The following is a 25,862-nucleotide window of genomic DNA, read 5'->3' on the forward strand; positions in this document are numbered from 1 at the left end:
AGTTCACTCGTCGCTGTGCTTACAGCGATGGTCGAATGAAGTCTGACTCAGGCCTCGTCAGGTGCTTATTTATTGAGACAAACAGAGTGGGGTTGAAAGTGGGGGTTTGGGAACACACAGGATAGGGTGAGGCCGGTCCCCTGCTGATCAAAGCATAGCAGGGGGCCTTTTACGACTTTCTGTAAACAAAGCAACTTTGATTGCTTCCTCTGCGTCTAGTCAATCAGTTGAAAAGATCTTAGCACTTTGGTCAACTACTTTTGTCTAGACAGGACAAGCTAGTTAAATTATTACAGGTTACATTCCAACATAATCATACGATGAAGATATTCTGCAAACCCTAACATATCCCTCCTGTTTTATCATATGATTATGTCAAACCCGAACAATCAAACATAAGTAAGAAAATACAATGAAAGCAATAACTTCCAGTGAGGTTTTTCCCTCAATACTCCAGTCCAAAGTATGTGCAACTTAAAAACCTGCGGCCAGATTAAATGCAGGAAAAGAGTTACACGGTCCCTCTTCTTTAGGCGACCAGACTGTTATCAATAAAAAAAGAAAAAGAAAAACACAGAAACGGTACATCATTGAATCCATCACTTGCAAGGCATTTTCGATGGTCAAATCATCAAGTTTCCGTAAAATAATGCTGAGTCAAACAGCATCTACGCAATCCACGTTTTGGAACACACATAGCAACCCTCCTGTGTGTGCGACCTCACAGTGAATTTGACGTAGCGGTACCAAGTGTTGGTTTCGTATGGGTTTCTGGGGTCCCATGACCAGTCCTCAAAGTTCTCATCGTGTGACCATCGTCTTCCACGGTCAACATTGTCACTTGGTCTGTTCAGTTGAGTCCATAGACCATAGCACGCTCCAACCACAACGCAGCAGAGGATCCACCTGGCATATGGAGCCCCGTTGCTACTTGGATGACAGGGACTCCGAGGCATACCCTCGCCTAGCGGAGTGGGTGTTGTTGTTCTCTTCACCAACATTGAGACGTCTAACCCTAGACGATGAGGCTAGTATGAAGACAGGCTTCCCCACCACTCCGAATTAGGGGTCCAGCACTCCTTGTAGCTTGCAGTGGCTGAGGTGAATCCAGCTGGGCCGTTCAGCAATCTTTACTGCCGTGGGGGTAGTCTGCAAGGCTTGGAATGGTCCCTCCCACCGTGGGCTGGCCCAGTTCTTTCTTTTGATGACTTTGATGTAGACCCAGTCTCCTGGCTTGATGGTGTTGTCGACCTGTGAGGATGAAAGATCAGGCGGCAGTAAATTTGCATTTGACACCTCTGTCAGTCTGAGCATTCTGACCATGTAATCTGCCAAAGACTGTTCTTCATCTGCCTTTTGTAAATCTGCATGGAACACAGGTAGTCTATATGGCCTCCCGTGGATGATTTCAAAAGGTGTTAGCCCTCTTGAAGTGGGAGTAATTCTCATATAGAGCTTCACTAAGTCTAGGCACTCTGGCCAAGGTCTGCCTGTTGTTTCCATGCATTTTTTCAACCTGCTTTTAATAGTATAGTTTGCTCGTTCAACCAGGCCAGCGCTGGAAGGGTGATAAGCGCAGTGGTTTTTTAACGCTATCCCAAGGTGTACAGCCATGTTCTGTACCACCTGGTTCACAAAATGTGGACCATTGTCACTGTAAATGGTTTGAGGAATGCCATGAGTCGGTATGACGGCTTTGCAAATGGCTTTTGCCACTGTTAAGGCATCTGCATGTTTAGATGGAACTATTTCCACCCATTTGGAAAATGCATCAATCATCACTAGGCAGTATTTGTGAGGTCCACTTTGTGTGAGCTCAATAAAATCCATGTGCATGATTTGAAATGGGTAAGACGGTTTTGGAAATGAGCCTCTCTTAGGTCTCATGTTTCCTTGTGGATTTATGTTTCACACAAACGGGACATGCTTTACACATTTTTTTTAAGTAAACATCCAAACCAAAAGTAGTGAATTGTTGATGTATGATGGACCTCATTCCCCCTGTCGACACATGGCAAGGCCCATGTGTCGCAATTGCTGCTGCCTTAAAAAGTGATTTAGGTAAAACAGGTTTGTCATTGATGCGGAGGATATTATCTGTACCCGCTATCGCACCTTTTGTCGTCCACATTCGTTTTTCCACCATTGGAGCATTGCCCTGCATATCTGTCAGTATAGTCTTATCTATGAGTTGCGTGTCCTCTGAATCTATTAAAAAAAATCATGGCCATGTTTCCCTGCCGCTGCTTCCTTAGCAATCCTGTCTGCTAACCTGTTTCCATTCGAGGCTTCATCTGTGCCTGTGGTGTGAGCAGCACATTTACACACAGCTAGTTTAGCAGGTAAATGAATGGCCTGTAACAAGTCTTTTAACAAGGAGGCATGGGTAACCGGCTTACCAGTTGATGTTGTCATCCCCCTGCGCTCCCATTGTTTTGCAAAATAGAACAGAGTAGAAAACGCATACTGACTGTCTGTGTATACAGTGACTTCCTTATCCTCCGCCAATTCACAAGCTCTTGTTAGTGCAATCAGCTCAGCCGCCTGCGCTGACCTGTTGTATGGAAGCTTCTCTGCTTCAACAATCTGGTCTGGCAATCTCACAATTGCATACCCACTTTGATTGTTCCCTCTAGGATCCTTTGAACATGACCCATCCACAAACCACCTTTCCCCTTTGTCAAGTGGTGTGTCAATTAAATCTTGTCTGGGCAGCTGTAGATGTTCTGTAGCATCCAAACAGTTATGTGGTGTACCATCCCCCGGCAACGTAATCAACGTTGCTGGGTTAAGGACTGTGCACCTCTTTATCACAATGTGTGGTTGTGACAGAAGCGTAGCAGTGTAGGATAGGTGTCTGGCAGGTGACAAAAAGTTCATCTTGCTTTGCAGTAGCAACACATCTACAGCATGTGGAACCAGCAGCTCCATTTTGTGAAAGAGCACCACATCTGCAGATTGTCTCACTGCAAGCGCTGCCGCGCATACTGCTTGGACACAGTCTGGCAAAGGTTGAGCCACTGGATCCAATTTTTTCGAATAAAATGCAATTGGTCGTAGTTTGCTGCCATGGCTCTGCAGCAACACTGAAGTCATAAAACCATTCCTGCAGTCTGCTGTTTGTATCATTCGCCAATCAATTTTATTGGCCTTTCGAACTGGAAAAATAGGGGTGTTGCAAGGAGAATCCGAGCACTTCCTAATGATTCCTCCTGACAAAAGATCATTTATAACAGGGGCAATCCCGTTTATTGCCTCCTGTTTTAAAGGATATTGCTTAACTCTTGGACGCCACTCTGATCTTGGTTTGATCTGCACTGGCGGAATGGATGTTAAGTGTCCTACATCAGATGGCCCCTTTGTCCACAGCTTGTCAGGAAGCCCAGCCAATTCCCCCTCCTCCTTTTCATTCAAACAAATGTTAACTAGTCAGGGACGCGCATACGCGCCTGCCCCACCAACACCTACTTCACACACAGTTCGCTTCCACATGTCACAACTGGTACTGTAGCTCCACCCATCACCTTTATCCTCATAATCAGTGACAGAATCAGCAAGTTTAATCCGGCAACCCACATCTGCCCATGTTATACTGTGAGGTTTAAACAATGAAATGTGGGGTACAGCCGACAATTTGTATTTGTCATCCTGAGGAGCGGGCAGAAGCACAGCAGCAGCTGCAAATGACCTGCGATCAGTGTACAGAGCAGTGATTGTTAAAGTTACTTCTGTGTCACTGAGAAACCTTTCAATATAGTCATCATGTGGGTCAGTGAGGATATTCATGGTGACGTGTAATTGATTACAAGTCATTTCTGATTCAGGTCGTGTCAATTGTTTTCGGGCTTCACTCAGCAAATTGCCTGGTAGCTTGGGATTCTGTTCCGCAGAGACGTCATAGGAACAGAAAATCCGCTCACCTGCTTGTGCAGCATATGAGTCAACATCTCTCACTCTACATGCTCGCATGCCATCCTTTACTGGAATTATTGCAATTCCCAATCTAGTCATCAGATCTCGTCCCAGAAGGTATATGGGACATTTTGGGGATAGCACAATCGAGACTGAAGCTATGACTCCCGTTTCATCATCTCTCACTACAACTGGATTGGAGATACTCTCCCTGTGTACCTGCCCATCAGCAGATTTTACCCAAATAGTATTTTGGGAGGCCTTTAGATTTGGGACTTTAGTTTTTATTACGGTCTTACACGCTCCGGTATCACACAAAAACTCTACTTCACTTCCTCCAATGTTTAAGGTAACATATGTTTTTTCTTTTAATGCATTCAAAATGTCCCATGCTGCATGGACATCTACTATCTCTTCCTCTGTAGGAGGACAAGAGATCACAGGGGGGCAATCTAGTCATGCTGAGAATTTGGCTTTCCCTCTGCCGTTTCCTCTGCCGTTTCCTCCACCCTTTGATTGGTATTGTTTTGCAAAACGACACGATTTTGCCAAGTGTCCTCGTCTCCCACAGTTCCAACAGTTGTCAGAATCTGATGGGGGTTTCGAATTATATGGTGGCCTGCCACCTTGTTGGTCTCTACCTTTTCCTCTGGCCCCTTGGGATCCATGGAAGAACACTGTTGTATCTTCATCTAGGTCATCATCATCATCATCGTTGCCTAGATGAAATACATCAGAAATTTTGCCTCTTTTGATCACTTTTTCAGCATGTCTGGCCCATTGCATAGTTGTTGTCACACTTGCAACATCTACTTCCACCAAATGTTTCCTCACCCAGTTGCCGATTTCAGGGCGGAAATTCGTAAGGAGCGCATTTTTAAGCTGTTGCTGATAAGCACTCTCAGCTGCATCATTGAATGGGATGCCACTATGCACCCTGAATTCTTTTTCAAATCTTAAGCGAAAATCATCAGTATCTTCCCCAGCCTTCTGTTTAATTCCTGCCAAATGACCATAATTCGCTCGCCTTCGAAATATAGTTCTCACTCTTTGCACAAGATCATTCCATTGTGCTGCTGGGGTTGTGTAGTTGTATTGTTTGATGTGTATGGGTTGTTTCCACTGGATGTAAAAAAAAACAAAAAAAAACGTATCAGTGTGTGTGTGTGTGAGTGAGTGTGTGTGGGGGGGGGTGGTATGGTTAGGGGGGATTCATTGAACGATTCGTTTGAACTGATTCTAAAGATTCAGTTCACCTAAAAGAACTGGAATGCACATCACTAGTGCAGTTGCGCGGTCGGCGACGCGCTGCAGTTGCGCGATTGGACAAAAATGCAAACTAAAAGGCGGGGTTTTTTGGCTTGGAACGGATTACTTTTTTTCCTATTTGTAATGGAGAAATCTGATTCGGAATTCGAACGATTCACTTCTCGAACAGCCCTGTGGAGTGGATTGTGTTCGAAAACCGAGGCTCCACTATTATTGTTCTCCTCTGTTGTCTACAAGCATATTTTATAGCTATAGAACCCCAACTAATAGTTCCTCTGGTTCGAAGTCCTCAAGCGTGTTGACACATATTTTGAAATTCCTACATCTACGCATGATGCATTTCTTTGGCTACAAGATCGAGAATTGGTGAAGTAAAAGAAAATGACGCATCCGTGTTCCTGGTGTTATAGGTAGAAATGCATATCAGCCCCTCCAAGCTCTAGTGCAGTGGTTCCCAAAGTGGGCGGTACCGCCCCCCTGGGGGCGGTGGAAAGATCTGGGGGGGGTCGGTGAGGAAGAAGGGGGCGGCAGTCCGAAGTCGAAGTCAGAAGTTTGAACGTTTGTTTGACGATTTGTACACAACACGTGCAGCAGGACGAGTCAGTGGACGACCGTGTGAGACAATGAAGGTTACTGGTGGAATGTTTATTTACCATTCTATGTTGCTAAAACAGTTAAAACTGCTAAAAAATAAATTGGTTTACTAAATTGGGTTTTATTTGTGAAATACACATTTGTGTTTAACCTTTCTCTTTTCAAATTGCAGCATACCAAATATCAAGAAAGAGGTGTTTGTTTCCATATGTGTCTGTTCGCTAGGAATTCACTGGGGAGCCAAGGGGGCGCCAGCCTGCAAAAGTTTGGGAACCATTGCTCTAGTGGTTGAAACACAGTAATCTTCTTCTTATCGTGGCTACAAGGCAGTTAGTTACAGGCTTGGCTAGATGTAATTCAGCTGGGTTCAGCTGTGGCTGAACTTCAGCCACAGCTGAACACATTTCTGTAGGACCGTCAATGCTGGTCGTGAGGAGGTTCCTCATTTCCAAGGTCGACCTTTGTGTCTATCTCCAGGCATGATGTTGTTTTGTTGTGTGATCTGTTGTGATCTGAACCCGAGCGGTGTTCTATTATTGGACTTCTGTGCTCGACACAGATTTTCTATAATGATCACCATGTTCAAACATGAGGGTGTCCATGTGTGCACTTGGAACCAGGACACCCTGGGCCGCAGTTCGATGATCAAATTTGTCGTCGTGTCATCGGATTTGCGGCCGCATGTTTTGGACACTCGGGCGAAGAGAGGGGCGGAGCTGTCAACTGATCACCACCTGGTGAGATCAGCTGCGTGTGGACCAAGGCGGAAGTAATCTGGGGAGAGGACGCTGGCGCTGCTTGTTCGCCGCTTCTCCACCAGAATTAGTTTAGTTTTAGTGTTTTTATTTATTTATTTATTTTTTAGCCATTATTAAGTTTAGTTTTTAGCTTCTAGTTTTAGTGTGCAGTGCGCCTGGACCGCGGCGAACCTCCACAGAGCCGGCTACCTACCACGGCGCGCCCACCCCACCACCCCCCGCCAAGGCATCCTGGCTAGGCTAGCCAATGGCTAACACTCAAGTTCAGTGTTCTCCAACCGGCACTATATTAACTTACTCCATCCCCCGCTTGCTGGAGCTGAGTAATCACACCATTCCAGGGTGTGTCTCAGTCATCAAACAACTCTGACTTCTCCGCAGACCACGTTACATCCACAGAAGCACCCGTCGTAACTTTGTTTTCTCCCAACCCGTCCATAACAGTGTACCATCCATCTGCTCCTCCTCCGCCCGACACCCCGTCGCATGTAAAACACGTCATCAGATACCTGGCGCACTTGGATCTTATCTTAGCAACCATGCGGGGCTGCAGTACTCCAGGTGGCCTGGAAAACATGGTGCGGACTGGACTCCTACACGGAGCGGACTCCGACACAAGACGGACACCGGGTTGCCGGGAAAACACGGAGTGTTAATTTCTCCAGCATGGAACGGACACCAACACGGAGTGGATCTTACTCCAACCCAGAGTGGATTGCACTGCATGCGGCACAGAAAACGTGGAGTGGATTTCTCTCTACTTCGCCCCCTACCTAAACACAGCCCCACAGCCACAATCAAAATGGATCTCCTCAACATCCAAGCACTCACCCGTAAATCATCATTTATTCACGACCTCATCCTGGACAAAGGCCTAGACATAATGTGCCTGACTGAGACCTGGCAACCACCTGATGTCTATCAATCCCTCAATGAAGCCTGTCCCTCTGGTTATAGATACATAACTAAACCTCGCAGCATTGGCCGTGGCGGTGGCCTGGCTGTACTCCACCGTCTTGATCTAGAGCTGTCCCCCCTCCCTCTACCTGATCACTCCTCATTCGAATCCCTTGCATTCAAATGTAAACCTCCATATCCCATCACAGTTTTACTTATTTACCGCCCTCCTAAACCAAACTCCTCTTTCATTCCAGAACTACACGATCTACTCACTACCCTCTGTACCGCCACTTCCTCTAATCTAATCATACTGGGTCGACACCCCCTCCAGCCCCCCTGCCTCTGACCTGTTGCAACTATTGGACTGTTTACACCTCACCCAATATGTAAATGTCCCCACACATGACAAAGGGCATACACTTGACCTTGTCATCTCCTCATCGGCAATAAGCAACCTGCAAGTTCTCGAGGTCGGTGTGTCTGACCACAAACTTATTCAAATGGAACTTCCTTTCCCACGCCCCCACTCCAAACCCAAGCGGCAAATCTCATTCAGAAATTTCAAAAACATCAATCAAGACACTATAGCACAGGACCTCCAGTTTCTCTCCTCCTCCTCTGCAACCTTTACATCAGTCAGCAAGGCAGTGGACCATTACAATAACTCTTTGGCCAAACTTCTAAGTATCCATGCCCCCCAAAAAACCAAAACAGTCACTTTTTCACACTCAGCCCCCTGGTACACCAGTGAGCTGCGTCTGTTGAAGTCAACTGGGCGCATCCTGGAGCGTCGTCTTAAAGCCTCAGGACTGACCGTGCACAAACAGGCCTACAAAGAACACCAGAAGGCCTACTCAAAAGCCCTTGGGACTGCACGTGCCCAGTTCTATTCCAATATCATAAACAGTACCCCTGGAAACTCAAAACAACTCTTTTCAATCTTCAACCACTTTCTCAAACCCCATCACACCACTCCAACAGAATCCTCAGAGGTAGTGTCCAATAACTTTATGACCTTTTTTACCGCTAAGGTTAACAACATCCGCACCCAGCTCCTCTCCTCTTCTGGCCCCACCACTTCACCTCCTCCCCCCTTCCTTCCACCCGGGACAGTCCAGCCTCTCCGCTGCTTCTCCCCTATCTTGCAGTCGGAGGTAGAGGACATCATCAAAAAGATGAAACCCTCCACATGTGCCCTGGACCCTTTCCCCACAGCCCTCATTAAACAACAAACCTCAGCCATTAGTCCCCTAATAACCAATGTCATCAACCTCTCACTCCAGTCTGGCTCTGTACCCCCTGCACTGAAGACTGCCATTATTAACCCCCTGCTCAAAAAACCCTCACTTGACCCGGACAACCTTGCCAACTACAGACCAATATCTAAACTCCCGTTCCTCTCCAAGGTTCTGGAAAAAGTGGTAGCTGCCCAACTTCACACTCATCTTACCCGCAATAACATCGCTGAGAAATTTCAATCCGGGTTCCGCTCTGGCCACAGCACTGAAACAGCACTTGTTAGGGTCACCAACGACCTTCTCATGGCTGCCGATGCAGGCTCCCCGTCACTTCTCATCCTGTTGGATCTGTCCGCTGCATTTGACACTGTCCACCACAATATCCTCCTTAACCAGCTTCACTCCACTGGATTCTCTGGCACTGCTCTAACCTGGCTTCAGTCCTACCTCTCAAACCGGACCGAGTACGTTTCCCTGGGGGGGGAAAAAATCCGACACTCACACTGTCACCTCCGGTGTCCCCCAGGGATCTGTACTCGGTCCTACCCTCTTCACTCTCTACATACTACCCCTCGGCAATATAATCAGGAAGTTCGGCATCTCATTTCATTGTTATGCGGACGACACCCAGCTATACCTCAAACTTGACCCCCCGCCCTCCATAACCCAGCCTTCTCCATCTCCCTCATCCATCCTCTCCCTGTGTCTGGAGGAGATAAAGGCGTGGATGAATCTCAGCTTCCTGCAAGTTAACAGTGACAAAACCCAAGCCATGTTAATTGGCACTCCCCATCAGATCCATACCTGCCCAATAACAAGCATCTTATTCGCCGGTCTCACTATTCCCCTCTCAGCCACTGTCACCAACCTGGGTGTGAAACTGGACCCTCAACTCAACCTTGAGTCACACATAAAACACATCTGCAAAACCTCCTTCTTCCACCTCAGAAATATCTCCAAACTCCGCCCCACACTTACCCTGACGGATGCTGAGAAACTTGTCCACGCCTTTGTCTCCTCAAGGATAGACTATTGTAACGCACTCCTCATCGGGATCCCTAGCAAGAGCCTCCAGAGGCTTCAGTACATTCAAAACAGCGCTGCTAGGATCCTGATGGGGGTGCGGAAAAGCAATCACATCACACCCATCCTCCGTTCTCTGCACTGGCTCCCCATCAAATTCCGAATTGATTATAAGATCGCCCTCCTCACTCACCATTGTATCCTTGGACATGCTCCCCCATACCTCAAAGAACTCCTTGCCCCAAAACCTGCCACCCGAAGCCTCCGCTCATCCAATTCACACCTTCTCCACGTTCCTAAAACCAAGCTGCGCACCATGGGCGACCGGGCCTTCTGCCATACAGCCCCTACACTGTGGAACTCCCTCCCCGACCACCTAAGAGCACCCCAATCCACTGACTCTTTCAAAACTGGACTTAAAACTCACCTCTTTACCTTAGCATTTCCGTAATTTCTCTCATATCTTGGTTGTCGTCCAGTTGTTCTAAACTTGTCCTTGTTTTGTTTTTCTTGTTTTTTTATCTGCCATGTAGCACTTTGAGATTCCCCCAAATGTAAAGTGCGTTATAAATATAATTTATTATTATTATAATTTATTATGGTGGTGGGTTGGCTCCGATGGTGAGGGAAGATGCCGGTCCGACCTGGCAGACCCAAACGTTCTGTGAGGGTCTGCTGGGAACGTCTGGCGGAATCCCCTGTCAGGAAGAGCTTCAACTCCCACCTCCGGCAGAACTTTTCCCACGTCCCGGGGGAGGCGGGGGACATTGAGTCAGAGTGGACCTTGTTCCGCCCCTCCATTGTTGAGGCGGCCAACCGGAGCTGTGGCCGTAAGGTCATTGGTGCCTGTCGTGGCGGCAATCCCCGAACCCGCTGATGGACACCGGCGGTAAGGGATGCCGTCAAGCTGAAGAAGGAGTCCTATCGGGCCGTTTTGGCCTGCGGGACTCCCGAGGCAGCTGACAGGTACCGGATGGCCAAGCGAAACGCGGCTTCGGCGGTTGCTGAGGCAAAAACCCGGGCGTGGGAGGAGTTTGGCAAGGCCATGGAGAATGAGTTCCGGACGGCTTTGAGGAAATTCTGGTCCACCATCCGGCGTCTCAGGAGGGGGAAGCAGTGCAACGTCAACACTGTTTACAGTGGAGATGGCGTGCTGCTGACCTCGACTCGGGATGTCGTGTGCCTCCTCAATTCCACCGACACACCTTCCATTGTGGAGGCAGGGCCAGGGGACTCTGAGGCGATCTCTCCAATCTCTGGGGTTGAAGTCACTGAGGTAGTTAAAAAACTCCTCGGTGGCAAGGCCCCGGGGGTGGATGAGATCCGCCCGGATTTCTTATAGGCTCTGGATGTTGTGGGGCTGTCATGGCTGACACGTCTCTACAGCATCGCGTGGACATCGGGGACAGTGCCTCTGGATTGGCAGACTGGGGTGGTGGTTCCCCTTTTTAAGAAGGGGGACCGGAGGGTGTGTTCCAATTACAGGGGAATTACACTCCTTAGCCTCCCTGGTAAGGTCTATTCAGGGGTGCTGGAGAGGAGGGTCCGTCGGGAGGTCGAACCTCGGATTCAGGAGGAACAGTGTGGCTTTCGTCCTGGCCGTGGAACAGTGGACCAGCTCTTCACCCTCAGCAGGATCCTCGAGGGTGCATGGGAGTTCGCCCAACCAGTCCACATGTGTTTTGTGGACTTGGAGAAGGCGTTCGACCGTGTCCCTCGGGAGGTCCTGTGGGGGGTGCTTCGGGAGTACGGGGTACCGAGCCAACTGATAAGGGCGGTTCGGTCCCTTTATCACCGATGCCAGAGTTTGGTCCGCATTTCCGGCAGTAAGTCGGATTCGTTCCCAGTGAGGGTTGGACTCCGCCAAGGCTGCCCTTTGTCACCAATTCTGTTTATAATTTTTATGGACAGAATTTCTAGGTGCAGCCGAGGCGTTGAGGGTGTCCGGTTTGGGGACCTCAGCATCGCGTCTCTTCTTTTTGCAGACGACGTGGTGCTGTTGGCTTCTTCAGGCCATGATCTCCAGCTCTCACTGGAGCGATTCGCAGCCGAGTGTGTAGCTGTTGGGATGAGGGTCAGCACCTCCAAATCCGAGTCCATGGTCCTCGATCGGAAAAGGATGGAATGCCCTCTCCAGATCGGGGATGAGATCCTGCCCCAAGTGGAGGAGTTTAAGTATCTTGGGGTCTTGTTCACGAGTGAGGGGAGGATGGAGCGCGAGATCGACAGGCGGATCGGTGCAGCGTCGGCAGTAATGCGGACTCTGTACCGGTCTGTCGTGGTAAAGAGAGAGCTGAGCCAAAAGGCAAAGCTCTCAATTTACCGGTCGATTTACGCTCCTACCCTCACCTATGGTCACGAGCTATGGGTCGTGACCGAAAGAACGAGATCCTGGATACAAGCGGCCAAAATGAGTTTTCTCCGCAGGATGTCCGGGCTCTCCCTTAGAGATAGGGTGAGAAGTTCGGTCATCCGGGAGAGACTCGGAGTAGAGCCGCTACGTTGAGAGGAGCCAGATGAGGTGGATCGGGCATCTCATCAGGATGCCTCCTGGACGCCTCCCTGGGGAGGTGTTCCGGGGATGTGCCACCGGTAGGAGACCCCGGGGACGACCCAGGACGCGCTGGAGAGACTATGTCTCTCAGTTGGCCTGGGAACGCCTTGGGATCCCCTGGGATGAGCTAGATGAAGTGGCTGGGGAGAGGGAAGTCTGGGAGTCCCTCCTAAAGCTGCTGCCCCCACGACCCGACCCTGGATAAGCGGAAGAAGATGTATGTATGGATGTATGGATGTATGGATGGATGGATGGATGGATGGATGGATGGATGGATGGATGGATGGATGGATGGATGTATATGTGTTTTGCTCATAGAGAATTTAACCACAGCCCTTCAGTTTCAAAAATGAAAAGTTCATTGTTATTTTCTTACCCCAATCCAAAAATGGTTGCAGCAAGTTGTTACCGTTTGGTATTATTGGCATTTTCATCAATTCCATTCACGCTAGTATCCAGGTCATGCTATCACCCTATAATCTGAAATACAAGAGAAAATTGCTTGAATTGTATTTTGCTTTAATGAATTGAAAGAAGAAGATGACTGGGTACCAGAATATGCAAACACAGACAATCTGCTCTAGGTGCCAGACTGAGGTAGGAAATTAAGGATGTTCGAATGAAGCATTCAATGTATAAAACATTTAAAGTAACATAATTGCTTTAACTTTGTTTTAAATTATAGTGACTATTAATTCTTAACTTGTTTGCACAAAAAAACAGAAAATGTTTATAATTTGACACACAAAACTGCAAAGGGTGCAAAGCCCTAATAAATTACTAAAACGAAAAAACAACCTCATTAAGAGTAATTTGTGGTTCAATGACATTGAGAGCAATTTCTAAAAGTACTGAATGCTCTTGGATAATACCGTATTTTTTGTACCATAAGGCACACTGGGTTATAAAGTGCACCCTCATTTAATTTTTTATTTTAGAAATGATTTATTATATATGGCGCACTGGATTAAATGGCGCATAAAATAGAAGCTATACTGCAACAAACTGAGGTTGACTAGGGTTGCGGTGTGCATCCACTAACCAATAACCAATGACCCTCTGTAAACAATTGCGTTTCTCAAACTATCTCCTATAAAATGATCGTAACTGACTAAAGTTTGATCTAACACATTGGTACTGCTTACTTATGTTTCCCTTCCAAATCGATCAGTAAATGTACTCGAAACATTAACGGAGCAGCCTATTTTGAAATTAAATAGCCTCGTGAGTATAGCAGCTATCATGATAGCATTAGCCACCCGCAAACTCCCATGAGCCTCAGCTCCCAGGCTCCCATGAGCCCCAGCAAAGTGTCGTGGCAGCCCCCTGTAAACAATCGCGTTTCTCAAACTATCTCCTATAAAATGATCGGAACTGACTAAAGTTCGATCTATCTAACACATTGGTACTGCTTACTGTAATATTCTCTTAGAATATGTCCGGACTGCCAGTCCAGTAACGTTAGCCTGTCGTATTGGGTATCTTGTCCTGATTGGTCCGTAGCATTAGGATTACGCAGCACGTAGTGACATAGCCGGATGTTGGAAGCATACACCTTCCTGAATGCAGCATGTTTTCCTGCTCCCGCAATCTTCATGAAACGATTCGTTTTGTATGTTGTCGTCGCCCGAAGCATGGCGCAAGTTCAAACTCCACGTTTCTTTGATGTTTTCTGGTCCGTTCAAGGGCAAAAGAAGAGGAAGAGCGGTGCAGCTACCTACTTCTCTGGTTCGGTGACAAAGGTAGAAATATCTACTATACTTGGGCACTCAGAGAACAGGAACGGAAAGTACTGAAAACATACCGTTTTTTTCCGTGTATAATGCGCCCCCATGTATAATACGCACCCTAAAATGGCATGTTGATGCTGGAAAAAAGCCTGTACCCATGTATAATACGCACCCAATTTTTTTTTTTTTCTTCAAGTCCCAATGATCGTCACACACGCAGGGAGGCAATGGGTCCCATTTTTATAGTCTTTGGTATGGTCTTAATTAGGCTGGATGTTATTTTTTTGTTGGCGTTGATTTCTCCGACTGCCCGTAAAGGCACCACTGCGATCAGTGCGGACATGTGAAAAAGGCGTGCGGACGTGAAAAAGGCGGCTCTGTACGGGAGAGACGTTGAAGAGGAATAAAAACACCCTTGGAAACCAAAACTTGCCCCTCGTCGTGACTCGGAGCCGCAACAAATGTTTCGGATTTGTGTAGGGTACATTGTGACAGCAAACGAGCAGGTGATCGAGCAAGCGTCTGATACGAGAGCATTGCGTTCGTATGGAGCGTGTTTGAAGTGAACAGCAGAGACGAAAGGAACAAGGCAAAGTGTTGTGAAATAAAATATTACCTGTAATACGCATTTTGTTATTTGCTGATTGAAACTGCTAATTAAACTGTGAATTGAAACTAATAGGAAGAAAACAACTCTCGCTCTTTACTATATAGCTGACGTGTCTTGCGCATCCGTTCTGCGCATTGGATCCATAGTGCGCATGCGCAGTCATACTGCCTCCATATGACGTCCGGTCCGCGATGGAGATTAAAAAACAAACAATATTTGACAATAACACACCATCAAGGATTTTACCATCGCATCAAACGATGTGTCGTCAATTATGAATTTTACTGACTGTGTTGGGCAGGATGGCTGAATGCGATGCGTGATTGACAACAAACAAGAAGAAAGGTGATTTCAAGTTTTATTTCGAGCGAGATTTGTCATGTCTCGTCCCCAGTTTTGCTATGTGTCTAGGTTGCCATAGTTTCTGTTCGCGTCGCCCCTCCCTTCCTGTGTCACCTCAATCAATGTAACGTGTTTTATATTTAAGTCCTGTCTGCCCCTCGCTCACCGTCAGATCATTGCATGTGTTACTGTCATGATGTCTGTTTGGTTTCTGTTCCTGTCTTTGGTAATGTCACCCTGTCTTTTTGTTCCACGACTTTGTCGGTCAGTCCTGTTGTTGGTTTTGTTGTACCATGATTTTCTAAAAAAAAAAAAAAAAATTTAAAAAAATTGTACCCATGTATAATGCGCACCCCAGATTTTAGGACAATAAATTAGTTAAATTTTGCGCATTATACACGGAATAAAACGGTACTATGGAGCATATGTTATGCTGATAAAGAATGAGATTTTTGCACGTTACACATTTTCAGAGAGGAAACAGGCAGCAAATGAGCCACTAGAACAGTTTTTGACAGAGTTGAGACTGCTTGTGCAAGAGTGCAATGATGCAAATAGAGAGGAGATGCTGAGAGACCAGTTTGTTTTTTGAATTTACTCACCCAAATTCAGAGAGAAGCTACTGAATGAAGCTCCACCCTAACGCTGGAGAGAGCAATAGACATTGCCAGGTTGCATGATATGGCACAGGCACAGCTGAAAACCATGGCTAGCTGCAACACAGCCCAACAAACTGTTCATGCAATCAGTCGGCAGAATTCAAAGATTTCTCCATGGAAAAAGCGGCAGCACAGCACAAAGGCACACGTAGAGCGCAGTTACACCCCTAGACCAGCAGACGGAGCCAGAGGACCACAGAGACACGCAACCTGTGGCTTCTGTGGTTTCCAAGACAAGACCCTTTGTCCAGCCAAAGGGAAACAGTGAAAATTATGTTCCAAGTGAAACCATTTTGAATCTGTGTGTCGTTCCAAACAAGGAAACGGAGTACATACAGTAGATCAGGGGTCCCCAACCCCCATTCCATGGACCAGTACCGGTCCGCGGAGCATTTGGTACCAGTCCGCACAAGAAAGAAAAAGTAATTGCATTATTTCCGGAATGATCTTTTATTCTGGAAATCGACCGGATTCTCTCCTACATCTCGGGCACGTGAATGCTAGTTTGTCATCCACAAGCTAGCAAAATGAATAAAAAACAAACGTATTTGAAAAGTTTCGTTGTGAAGGGGAAAAGGCCCAGTGATGAGACAGAACAAGAGCCGACGACTCCCAAGAAAAAGAAACCCGCATTCAACAGACTATACCAGGAGTCCTACTTAAAATACGGCTTTATCTAGTGACACTCACGCACCGAGCCCACTTTGCATAATATGCGGCGGCCATTTCGCTATATATTTGTTTTTGTGTTGTATCTGAATCTTATTTCTTCATTCATGTTTAAACATTACCATAGCGACCAGTCAAAGAGTGTTCGGGGCACAGTGGATATTACTTGTTGTTTGCACAATGTTACGACGCTGCTAGTAAAGTTGCATTGAAGTTGTTTTTGTGCCAGTTGTATCATTTTACTTTATTGTATTTATTTGCCACACCTTAAGGGCCCGTAGGCCCTAAAAAGAAATTTCCAAGAATAAGAAAACTGGATTAAAATCAAGGCAGAATATCCCGAGATCGCCACAAAAGCAATGAAAACCCTGCTTCTCTTTCCAACATTGTATCTTTGTGAAGCGGGATTTTCTGCGGTTACAGCAACCAAAACAAAGCTACGGAAGTAATGGTGAGTTTTATTTTTATGCGCTTTGTATTTGTTTTTATGCCAGTCGTATCATTGTATTTGATCGTCTATATTTATTATAAATGTATTGATTACTCATATAAATGTATTCTTTATTTATTTATATAAAGGCCGGTCCGCTAAAATATTTCTGACACGTGACCGGTCCGTGGCGCAAAAAAAGTTCGGGACCACTGCAGTAGATGAACATACGTCAGACACGAATGCAGACAGTGAGGACCTGTTTATTGACACTTTAACACAAGCAAGTAGAACCAATGAAAGCTTTTGCAGATGTGCAAATTGGCCCAGACAGGACTGTACTTAGCTTCAAGCTAGACACTGGGGCCTCAGCTAATGTCATTCCCACACGCACTTTCAGAGGACTGGAAATACAGCCCATGTTACAACCCTCCAATCACCCACTGTATGGCTACGGTGGCGAACATCTCACTGTCCAAGGCAAGTGAAACATGAAGTGTAAATACAAGGACAAGGAGTTGACGCTGAAGTTCTATGTCGTCGACACACAGGCACCTCCAATTCTAGGACTGAAGGCATGCCTGGACTTTGGACTCATACAGCTCATCCTGTCCGTGTCTAGCAAACCTGAGATCCCGATCATCGACGAGTTTAAAGACGTTTTCACTGGAATCGGACTGTTTCCTGGTGAGTGTAAAATTCACATTGACCCCAACGCAGTCCCAGTAGTCCACCCACCTAGACGAGTCCCACACGCACTCTGTAGCCGCCTCAAAGAGGAACTTCAAAACATGGAAAAACAGCAGATCATCCTGAAAGTCACGGAACCAACAGAGTGGGTCAGCTAGTCGTAGCCGAGAAGCCACGCACGGGCAAGCTGAGATTGTGCCTCGACCCGAAAGAGCTCAACAAGGCCATCAGGCGACCGCACTACCCCTTTCCTACGCTCGACGATGGCACGTCCAAGTTGGCAGATGCCGGCTTCTTCAGTGTTATGGATGCCAGGTCTGGTTACTGGGCAATCAAACTCACAGAGGAGTCTTCTAAATTGACCACATTGAACACAGTGTTCGGTCGGTACCGTTTCCTCCGTCTACTGTTTGGACTGATATCGGCCCAGGACGAGTTTCAACGCAAGGTTGATGAGACCTGCGAAGGCCTCCAGGAAGTGACCACGGTCGTAGATGATGTGGTAATCTACGGGCGCACAAAGAAGAACATGACAGTAACCTCCACGGAATGCTGAAGCGCTCCAGAGAGCGGGCGGTAAAACTCAACCCAGAGAAGAGCACGATCTGCGCCACAGAGGTCAGCTATTTCTACATCTCAAAGTACGGAATCAGGCCCGATCCAGCCAAAATCGCTGCCGTGAGAGACATGGAGCTGCCCAAGGACAAGGGTGAGTTAGAGACAATCCTTGGCATGGTTAATTACCTGTCAAAGTTCGCTCCCATGCTCTCAGACATCAACTCTTTCAGCAAGTGAAGCATGGGGGCTTCACCTGCTGAAAGAGTCCAGTGAGTTCAGGTGGGACGCACAGCACGACGAGGCTTTCAAAAAGACGAAAGAGCTTGTCACACAAGAGCCTGGCACCGGTCTTACCCTTCTACGACCCCAGCAAAGAGCTCAGGCTGCAAGTCGACGCGTCCAAATATGGCCTCGGTGCAGTCCTACTTCAAGAAGAGAAACCCATCGGCTATGCATCCAAATCGCTAACAGACAGCGAAGTCAACTACGCTCCGATACAAAAGGAGCTGTACGCCATTCTGTTCGGATGTAAACGCTTCCACCAGTACGTGTATGGTCGCCACGTCATCGTCGAAGGTGACCACAAGCCATTGGAGTCCATCATGCGGAAACCTCTCAACGCAGCGCCTCCAAGTCTACAGAGGATGATGCTTCAGTTACAGAGGTATGACTTCAACATCATTCACCGTCCAGGCAAAGACATTCCTGTGGCAGACACACTCTCCAGGCAGTCCCTGTCTGACAAGGACGACAGCCTGCGGGAAGGCATGGATATGCAGGTTCAAACAGTCTACAGTAACTTGCCAGTCAGCGACGCCAAAGTGAAAGAGATCAGAGCCGAGACTCGAAAAGACACTTAGCTCATGGCACTAAACGACACTATCCAGAACGGCTGGCCTGAGGAGAGGAGAAGATGCCCTCAGAGCATAGCCGATTACTGGAACCACTGAGATGAACGGCATCCTCTTCAAAGGTGAGAAAATCATCATACCTACCTCACTGCGCATGGAGATGCTGTCCCGGGTGCATTCAGGTCACATGGGCATAGAGAAGTGCAAGCAGAGAGCGCATGACATTCTCTTTTGGCGTGGGATGAACAAACAGATTGAGGACATGGTGGGAAAGTGCCCCATCTGTCTGCACTGACCATCCAACACAAAAGAGCCCCTGATCAACCACAAAATCCCAGACAGGCCATGGCAAACAGTCGCCACTGACCTCTTCGTCTGGCATGCAGCAGACATGACCAGCCCATCTCAGCTGGGAGCGCTTGAGGATGGAATAGTTTCCATTTGTGTCCTGTGGAGGACCTCAGTGTCTGGGATCTTGTCCTGCCATCTGATGTTCAGTATCTTCCTGAGGCATCTCATGTGGAAGGTATTGAGCTGCTTTGCATGTCGACTGTAGACGGTCCATGTCTTACAGGCATAGAGCAGGGAGGGGAGGACAACAGCACAGTAGACCTAGAAATTGGTCTGCAGGCTGAGCCCTCTACGTTCCCAGACAGAGCTGCGGACTCTGCCGAAGGCTGCAGTCCCATGTGCCACCCTGTTCATGATTTCCTCATCCATATTGGCCATATGGGACAGGGTGCTACCTAGGTAGACGAACTTTTCAGCTGCCTTGAGATGTTCACCATTCACGCTGATAAGGGGCTCAGTGTAAAGGGCTCCAGGAGCAGGTTGGTACATCATCTTTGTCTTTTTTCTGCTGCTGGTGAGGCCAAAGTCAGAGCATGCTGTGGCAAAGATGTCCATGCTCAGTTGCATTCCCATCTGTCTGGATGCATTGAGTGCGCAGTCGTCTGCGAAGAGGAAGTCGCGGACTGTGGTCGTCTGCACTCTAGTTTTTGCCTGTAGTCTCCGTAGGTTGAACAGCTTGCCATTGGTGCGGTAGCGCAGGTCTATTCCCACGTCCCTACAATATGCGTCTGTCAGCATAGGTGAGAACATCATGCTGAACAGAGTGGGTGCCAGAACCCAGCCCTGCTTGACTCAGTTTTCCACCTGGAAGGGCTCAGAGTATGCACCGTTGTCTTGGACTCGTGCCTGCATTCCGTCATGGAACTTGCGGACCATGTGGATAAAGATGTTGGGACAGACAAACTTTGACATGATCTTCTAGAGTGCCTCACGGCAATCAGTGTCGAAGGCCTTCGTCAGATCTACAAAGGTGGAGGACAGACCGACGTTCTGTTCACGACACTTCTCTTGGAGTTGGCGAGCAGCGAAGATCATGTCAACAGTTCCACGACCCTGCCTGAATCCGCACTGGCTCTCTGGGAGGAGGACTTCATGCTCAAGATGTTCTGTCAGACGGTTCAGCAGAATTCTGGCCAGGATCTTGCCTGCTACAGACAGCAAAGCAATGCCACGATGGCTGTTGCAGCCCTGCCGGTTGCCCTTTCACTTGTATAGGTGGACGATGGAGGCATCTTTGAACTCCTGAGGTAGCTTCCCTTGGCTCCACATGGTGCAAAAGAAGTTTGTCAGATGTTTGGTCAGGGGAGGTCCACCAGCTGCATAGAGTTCTGCTGGAATTGCGTCAGCGCCAAGTGCTTTGCCGTTAGGAAGTCCTCTGATGGCTTTGGTGACTTCAGCTTCAGTTGGTGGCTCATCAAGAGCAGTGTTGACTTCCACTTGAGGGAGGCGCGTAATTGCTTCATTATTGATGACTGAGGGGCGGTTGAGGATGCCGCTGAAGTGCTCAGCCCAGCGCTAGAGGATCTTCTCTGTCTGTGACCAGGGTGTTGCCATCAGAGCTGAGGAGAGGGGGAGATCCTGAAGAGGTGGGACCGTAGATGGCTGTGAGGACGCTGTAGAAGTTCTTGCTGTCATTCTGGTCTGCATAGGACTGGATCTCGCCAGCCTTCCTGCTAAGCCAGTTATCCTGCATTCGACGTAGCTCCCGCTGGGTGGTCGCTTTGATGTTCTTGAGGGGAGACTGTTTTTGAGAGGATGTTGGATCACTGAGGTGGGCTCTGTGTAGGCGATGTTTTTCCTGTGCGTGTTCTCCCCGGGCCCGCATGGGTTTTCTCCGGGCACTCCGGTTTCCTCCCACAACCCAAAAACATGCTTGGTAGGTCGATTGAGCACTCCAAATTGTCCCTAGGTGTGAGTGCGAGTGCGTATGGTTGTTTGTGTCTGTTTGTGTCTGTGTGCCCTGCGATTGGCTGGCAACCGGTTCAGGGTGTCCCCCGCCTACTGCCCAATGACGGCTGGGATAGGCTCCAGCACGCCCGCGACCCCCGTGGGGACTAAGCGGTACAGAAAATGGATGGATAGATGGAAGATCTCTGATGCGGTCATCATTCTCGTCGAACCAGACTGCAGACTGGAGGTCCTACTGCTTTGAAGGCAACAGTGCGAACAGTGTCTCTGAATGCAGCCCAGTCCAACTCCACGTTCCCTGAAGGTTTCAGGTCTTGCAGTTCACTGGCAAGCTTTTCATCCAGGGATTGCTTCACAGAGGCGTTGGCGAGCCTGGAGATGTTCAAACGCTTTGGGGGTTTGGAACCTTGAGGCCTCCTGGGAGAGTGGATCTTGATGTTCAGCTTTGATACCAGGAGCCTGTGGTCAGTCCAGCACTCTGCACCACACACTGCCTTAGTGACCCTGACATCCTGTCTCTCCCTTTGCCTGACGATGACAGGTATCTACGATGTCCAGTAGATACCAATGTCTTGAGCGGGGGTGCATCCAGGAGGTCCTGTTGCGCTTTGGAAGGCAGAAGACTGAGTTGGTGATCAGGAGCTCATTGAGGTCTCCAGCAGGAGGGTGCCATTGCTGTTACAGCTGCCCGTGCCATTTTTGCCGAGGTCCCCTTCCCAGGACTTCTGGTCGGTGCCGACTCTGGCATTAAAGTCGCCAAGAATGATGAGCTTATCTGCCCTGGGTAATGCAGTGATCGTGGCTGTCAGGTCTTCATAGAACCTCTCCTTCACATCGTCTGGGTTAGTCATCGTGAGGGCATAGGCGCTGATGAGTGTGGCAAAGTGTTTGCTAGGAAGAGGCAGGCGCAGTATCATCAGGCGGTCATTGACACCTTTGGGAAGCGCAGCCAGCTTATTAACCAAGTTGGATTTGATGGCAAAGCCGACTCCTGCGTCGCGTCTCTCTGCCTCAATGCGACCTATCCAGAAGAATGTATAGCCAGCACCAGCTTCTGTCAACCGACCCTCTCCAGCTAGACGGGTCTCGCTGAGGGCAGCGATCTGGATGCCATACCGGTCCAGCTCTCTTAGGACAAGTCACTCATTGTTATTGCGTGTTAATTTACTAAGTAGATAAAGTCTAGCCAAGGTTTAGTTGCATTGTTCCACAGGAAAGCGGCAATTGAAGTTATCTGATCTCACTCGCGGACTACTCGGCCAACAACTGGAGAAGAACAGATGGACAAACTCTGCGGGGGTCACGGACCGACAATGAAGTGCTAATTCACACCACACTACATTCCTTAGCTAATCAACGTTGCTACAGACACAATCTTCCCTCCCTTTAGTGTTGCAACGCCTCTGTAACCAGGGCAACCAAAACATTAAATAGAGGAGCACGTGGAGGGAGAACTCAGAATTGATGGAGATTGTAACCGAGTTTCCTCTCTCTATCGTTCTCCTCGCGAGAGAAGACTTAATATTCTGTCTCACTTGTGGTTTGTTTGCTGTTGCTCTTCTCTTAATAGTTATTCAGTCATTGAAATAAACCTGACACTCACTCTCTCACCCGAGTCCACCAGTATCCAGTGGCAAGACAGAGTCAAGTCGGCTGGAGATGGAGCCGGGTGCAGTGGATGGCCTGAATACATTACGAGGTGATGCATCCAGCCCGCAAAGCTCCACAAAGCTTGCTGGTGTCGTCGATCGGCCCGTTGAACCTCTGAAGGTTTCCTCTGCGCTTCCTGCCGAGAGCCAGTCTTTGGTAGCAGTTTAACGTTGTGCTCAGGACGTAGAGACTGTAGTATCGGACAATGGACCCCAGTACAAGTGCAAAGAGTTTGAGGCCTTCGTAAATGCCTGGGAGTTCACCCACCTCACAAGCTCACTGTTTTTTCCACAGAGCAATGGTCTTGCAGGAAAATCTGTTTCCATCTGTAAATCTCTCATGGAAAAGCCAAAGTGATCATCGAGACCCCTACTTGAGCCTCCTGGAGTATCAAAACACCCCAGTGGATAACCTCCGATCACCAGTCCAGCTGCTTATTACGCTCAGTCCTCCCCAGCACCCATCAGAAACTCCAGCCCAAGGTGGACAACCATACAGAGGTTTACGCCAGAAGAATACACCAGCAGCAGCATCAGAAAATATACTACGACAAATCTTCGAAACCACTGTCACCGCAGCAGGAGGGGCAAAGCATCAGAATGCAAGAGCGAGGCTGTTGGAAACCAGCAACCGACATCCAGCCGTCTGGTACTGACAGATCATACCACGTCCGGACAGCTGAAGGACATGAGTATCGTGGAAATAGACATCACCTCCTGGACACAAAAGAGACACACAACATGGACAATGACTTGGATCCTAGCATCGCTACACCCCTCACCTCAAAGGCATCTGAGGCTGTCCCTCACACTGTTCCTTACCAGACACGGTATGGACGGAAAGTCAAGCCCAGACGGGTTCTGGACTTGTAATACTATGTATCAGGGTGTAGGCGAGTCGCTGCCCTTTGGGGAAAAAAAAACTTGTAACATGTTCTTTTGGGTGCTTTGAATGTACAAGAGTTCCAGATTCATTTGTGATGTGATTTTGGTTTAATTATATAATCAATGATTAGTAATACTGTTTGAGTTAAACTACTCAGCATTTATTTATATGCATACACTGATGTTGTACAAGCTAAGTGATAATTGACAAACATGTGCACTGTTCTGTTTAATTGATGCATATAACCTGAGTTTTGGGTGGCTCGGTGGGGCACTGGGTAGCACGTCCGCCTCACAGTTAGGAGGGTGCGGGTTCGATTCCACCTCCGGCCCTCCCTATGTGGAGTTTGCATGTTCTCCCCGGGCCCGCGTGGGTTTTCTCCGGGCACTCCGGTTTCCTCCCACATCCCAAAAACATGCTTGGTAGGCCGATTGAAGACTCCAAATTGTCCCTAGGTGTGAGTGCGAATGGTTGTTTGTCTCCGTGTGCCCTGCGATCGTCTGGCAACCGGTTCAGGGTGTCCCCCGCCTACTGCCCGATGACGGCTGGGATAGGCTCCAGCACTCCCGCGACCCCCGTGGGGACTAAGCGGTTCAGAAAATGGATGGATAGAACCTGAGTTTTGATTTTGCTATACCGTAAGCCTATGTGATTAACCTGTGATATTCAGAGCAATCACTTATATACTGTTGATATACTGTTTATCCTAAAAGGACTGTATTCTGAAATACATTTGTTTAAATTTAAGAAAGGGGGTGTAATATTATCTTAGAATATGTCCGGACTGCCAGTCCAGTAATGTTAGCCTATCGTATTGGGTATCTACCAAATGTCTTGTCCTGATTGGTCCGTAACATTAGGATTACGCGGCACGTAGTGATGTAGCCGGATGTTGGAAGCATACGCCTTCCTGAATGCAGCATGTTTTCCTGCTCCCGCAATCTTCATTAAAAGATTTGTTTTGCATGTAGTTGTCCATATACAGTTTGTACCCAGCATGAGTACAGAGCACTACTCTTACTTATGTTTCCCTTCCATAGCGATCCGTAAATTTACTCAAAACATTAATGGAGCAGCCTATTTTGAAATGAAATAGCCTTGTGCGTATAGCAGCTATCATTATAGCATTAGCCACCCGCAAACTCCCATGAGCCTCAGCTCGCAGACTCTCATGAGCCTCAGCAAAGTGTCGTGGCAGCCCCCTGTAAACAATCACGTTTCTCAAACTCTCTCCCATAAAAGTAATGGGAACCAACTAAAGACTGATTTTACATCGGTGCTGCTTATTTATGATTCCGTTGGCTATTGATCCATAAACGTACTCGAAAACATTAACGGAACAGCCTATTTTGAAATGAAATTGCTTCGCTCGTACAACAGCTAATCAGATGACACCCCCTGACCACGGTTGCCGTAATGCTGGGAAGCGATGCGACCTTGTAATTTACTAGTCGTACTAAAACGTACTGAAACATTTTGGTAGAACGCTGTGTACAACCAGTATGGATCAACAAATTCATCAATTGATCCATATACGTATAAGGCGCTCTGCATCATAAGGCGCACTGTGGTTTTTTTGAGTAATTTTTTAAGTGCGCCTAATAGTGCAGAAAATACAGTACCTTATTGTTACCGTTTGTCAAGAAAGACTGAGTGGGGATGCTCGTCGCACGACGTGTTTACAATGACTCCGTAAACACGTTGCATTTTGATGGTGCTCAAGCCGTGCAACTGTTTGTAGCCAGGGTTGCCAAATCCGTTTTCACCATTAAGCCTTGTTTACAATGTGTTTAGCAGATGTTTGTTTTTTTTTTTTTTAAGAAAATCTGGCATCCTTGAACAAAGCCGATCATTGGCCCTAGAATGAGAGCGTTCACGTTAGAGTGGTGGTCACTCTAACCTATTTGCAAGAACCACACGGGAGACAGTATGCCCTTTTAGCACTTGCAAGTGGAGAAGACGTTCGTCACTGTGCATACAGCGATGTTCGAACTAATTCTACTTTAGGACTCTTGCAAGAGAGTATTAATTGAGAGAAAACAGGGTGAGGGTGAGAGTGGACAGGTTTGGTGAACCCCTGGCCTCTGATCAAATTAGAGCAGAGGGTGTTTTACGACGTTGGGGGAAACAGAACTTGATTGCTTCCTCTGCAGCTGTTCAATCAAGCAGAGGATGCAACCACTTTATTTTACTGCGTTGCGAGAGCAGGGCAAGTTTGGTTAATTATTATAGCCTACGCTCCAACATAATCATACGATCAAAATAATCCATCAACCCTAAC

General features: G+C 47.8%; 1 protein-coding gene across 2 annotated transcripts in view; it reads right to left on the reverse strand.

Moving 5' to 3' along the window:
• LOC133151751 (uncharacterized) overlaps positions 1-25,862 on the reverse strand; it is a 62,434-nt gene continuing 36,572 nt past the window's right edge. Inside the window, exons 2-3 of one of the 2 annotated variants that reach the window (XM_061275038.1) lie at positions 12,625-12,728; positions 1-4,631 (exon numbers count right to left, since the gene is read on the reverse strand). In XM_061275038.1, the coding sequence (XP_061131022.1) occupies positions 2,212-3,129 (918 nt within the window). In that variant the 5' untranslated portion in view covers positions 3,130-4,631; positions 12,625-12,728 and the 3' untranslated portion in view covers positions 1-2,211. Of the gene's footprint in view, positions 4,632-12,624; positions 14,513-25,862 lie in introns of those variants that run through there. The other variant, XM_061275039.1, reaches the window with a different exon arrangement.

This window comes from Syngnathus typhle, linkage group LG3 (assembly GCF_033458585.1).
Source record: "Syngnathus typhle isolate RoL2023-S1 ecotype Sweden linkage group LG3, RoL_Styp_1.0, whole genome shotgun sequence".
Classification (NCBI taxonomy): Eukaryota; Metazoa; Chordata; class Actinopteri; order Syngnathiformes; family Syngnathidae; genus Syngnathus; species Syngnathus typhle.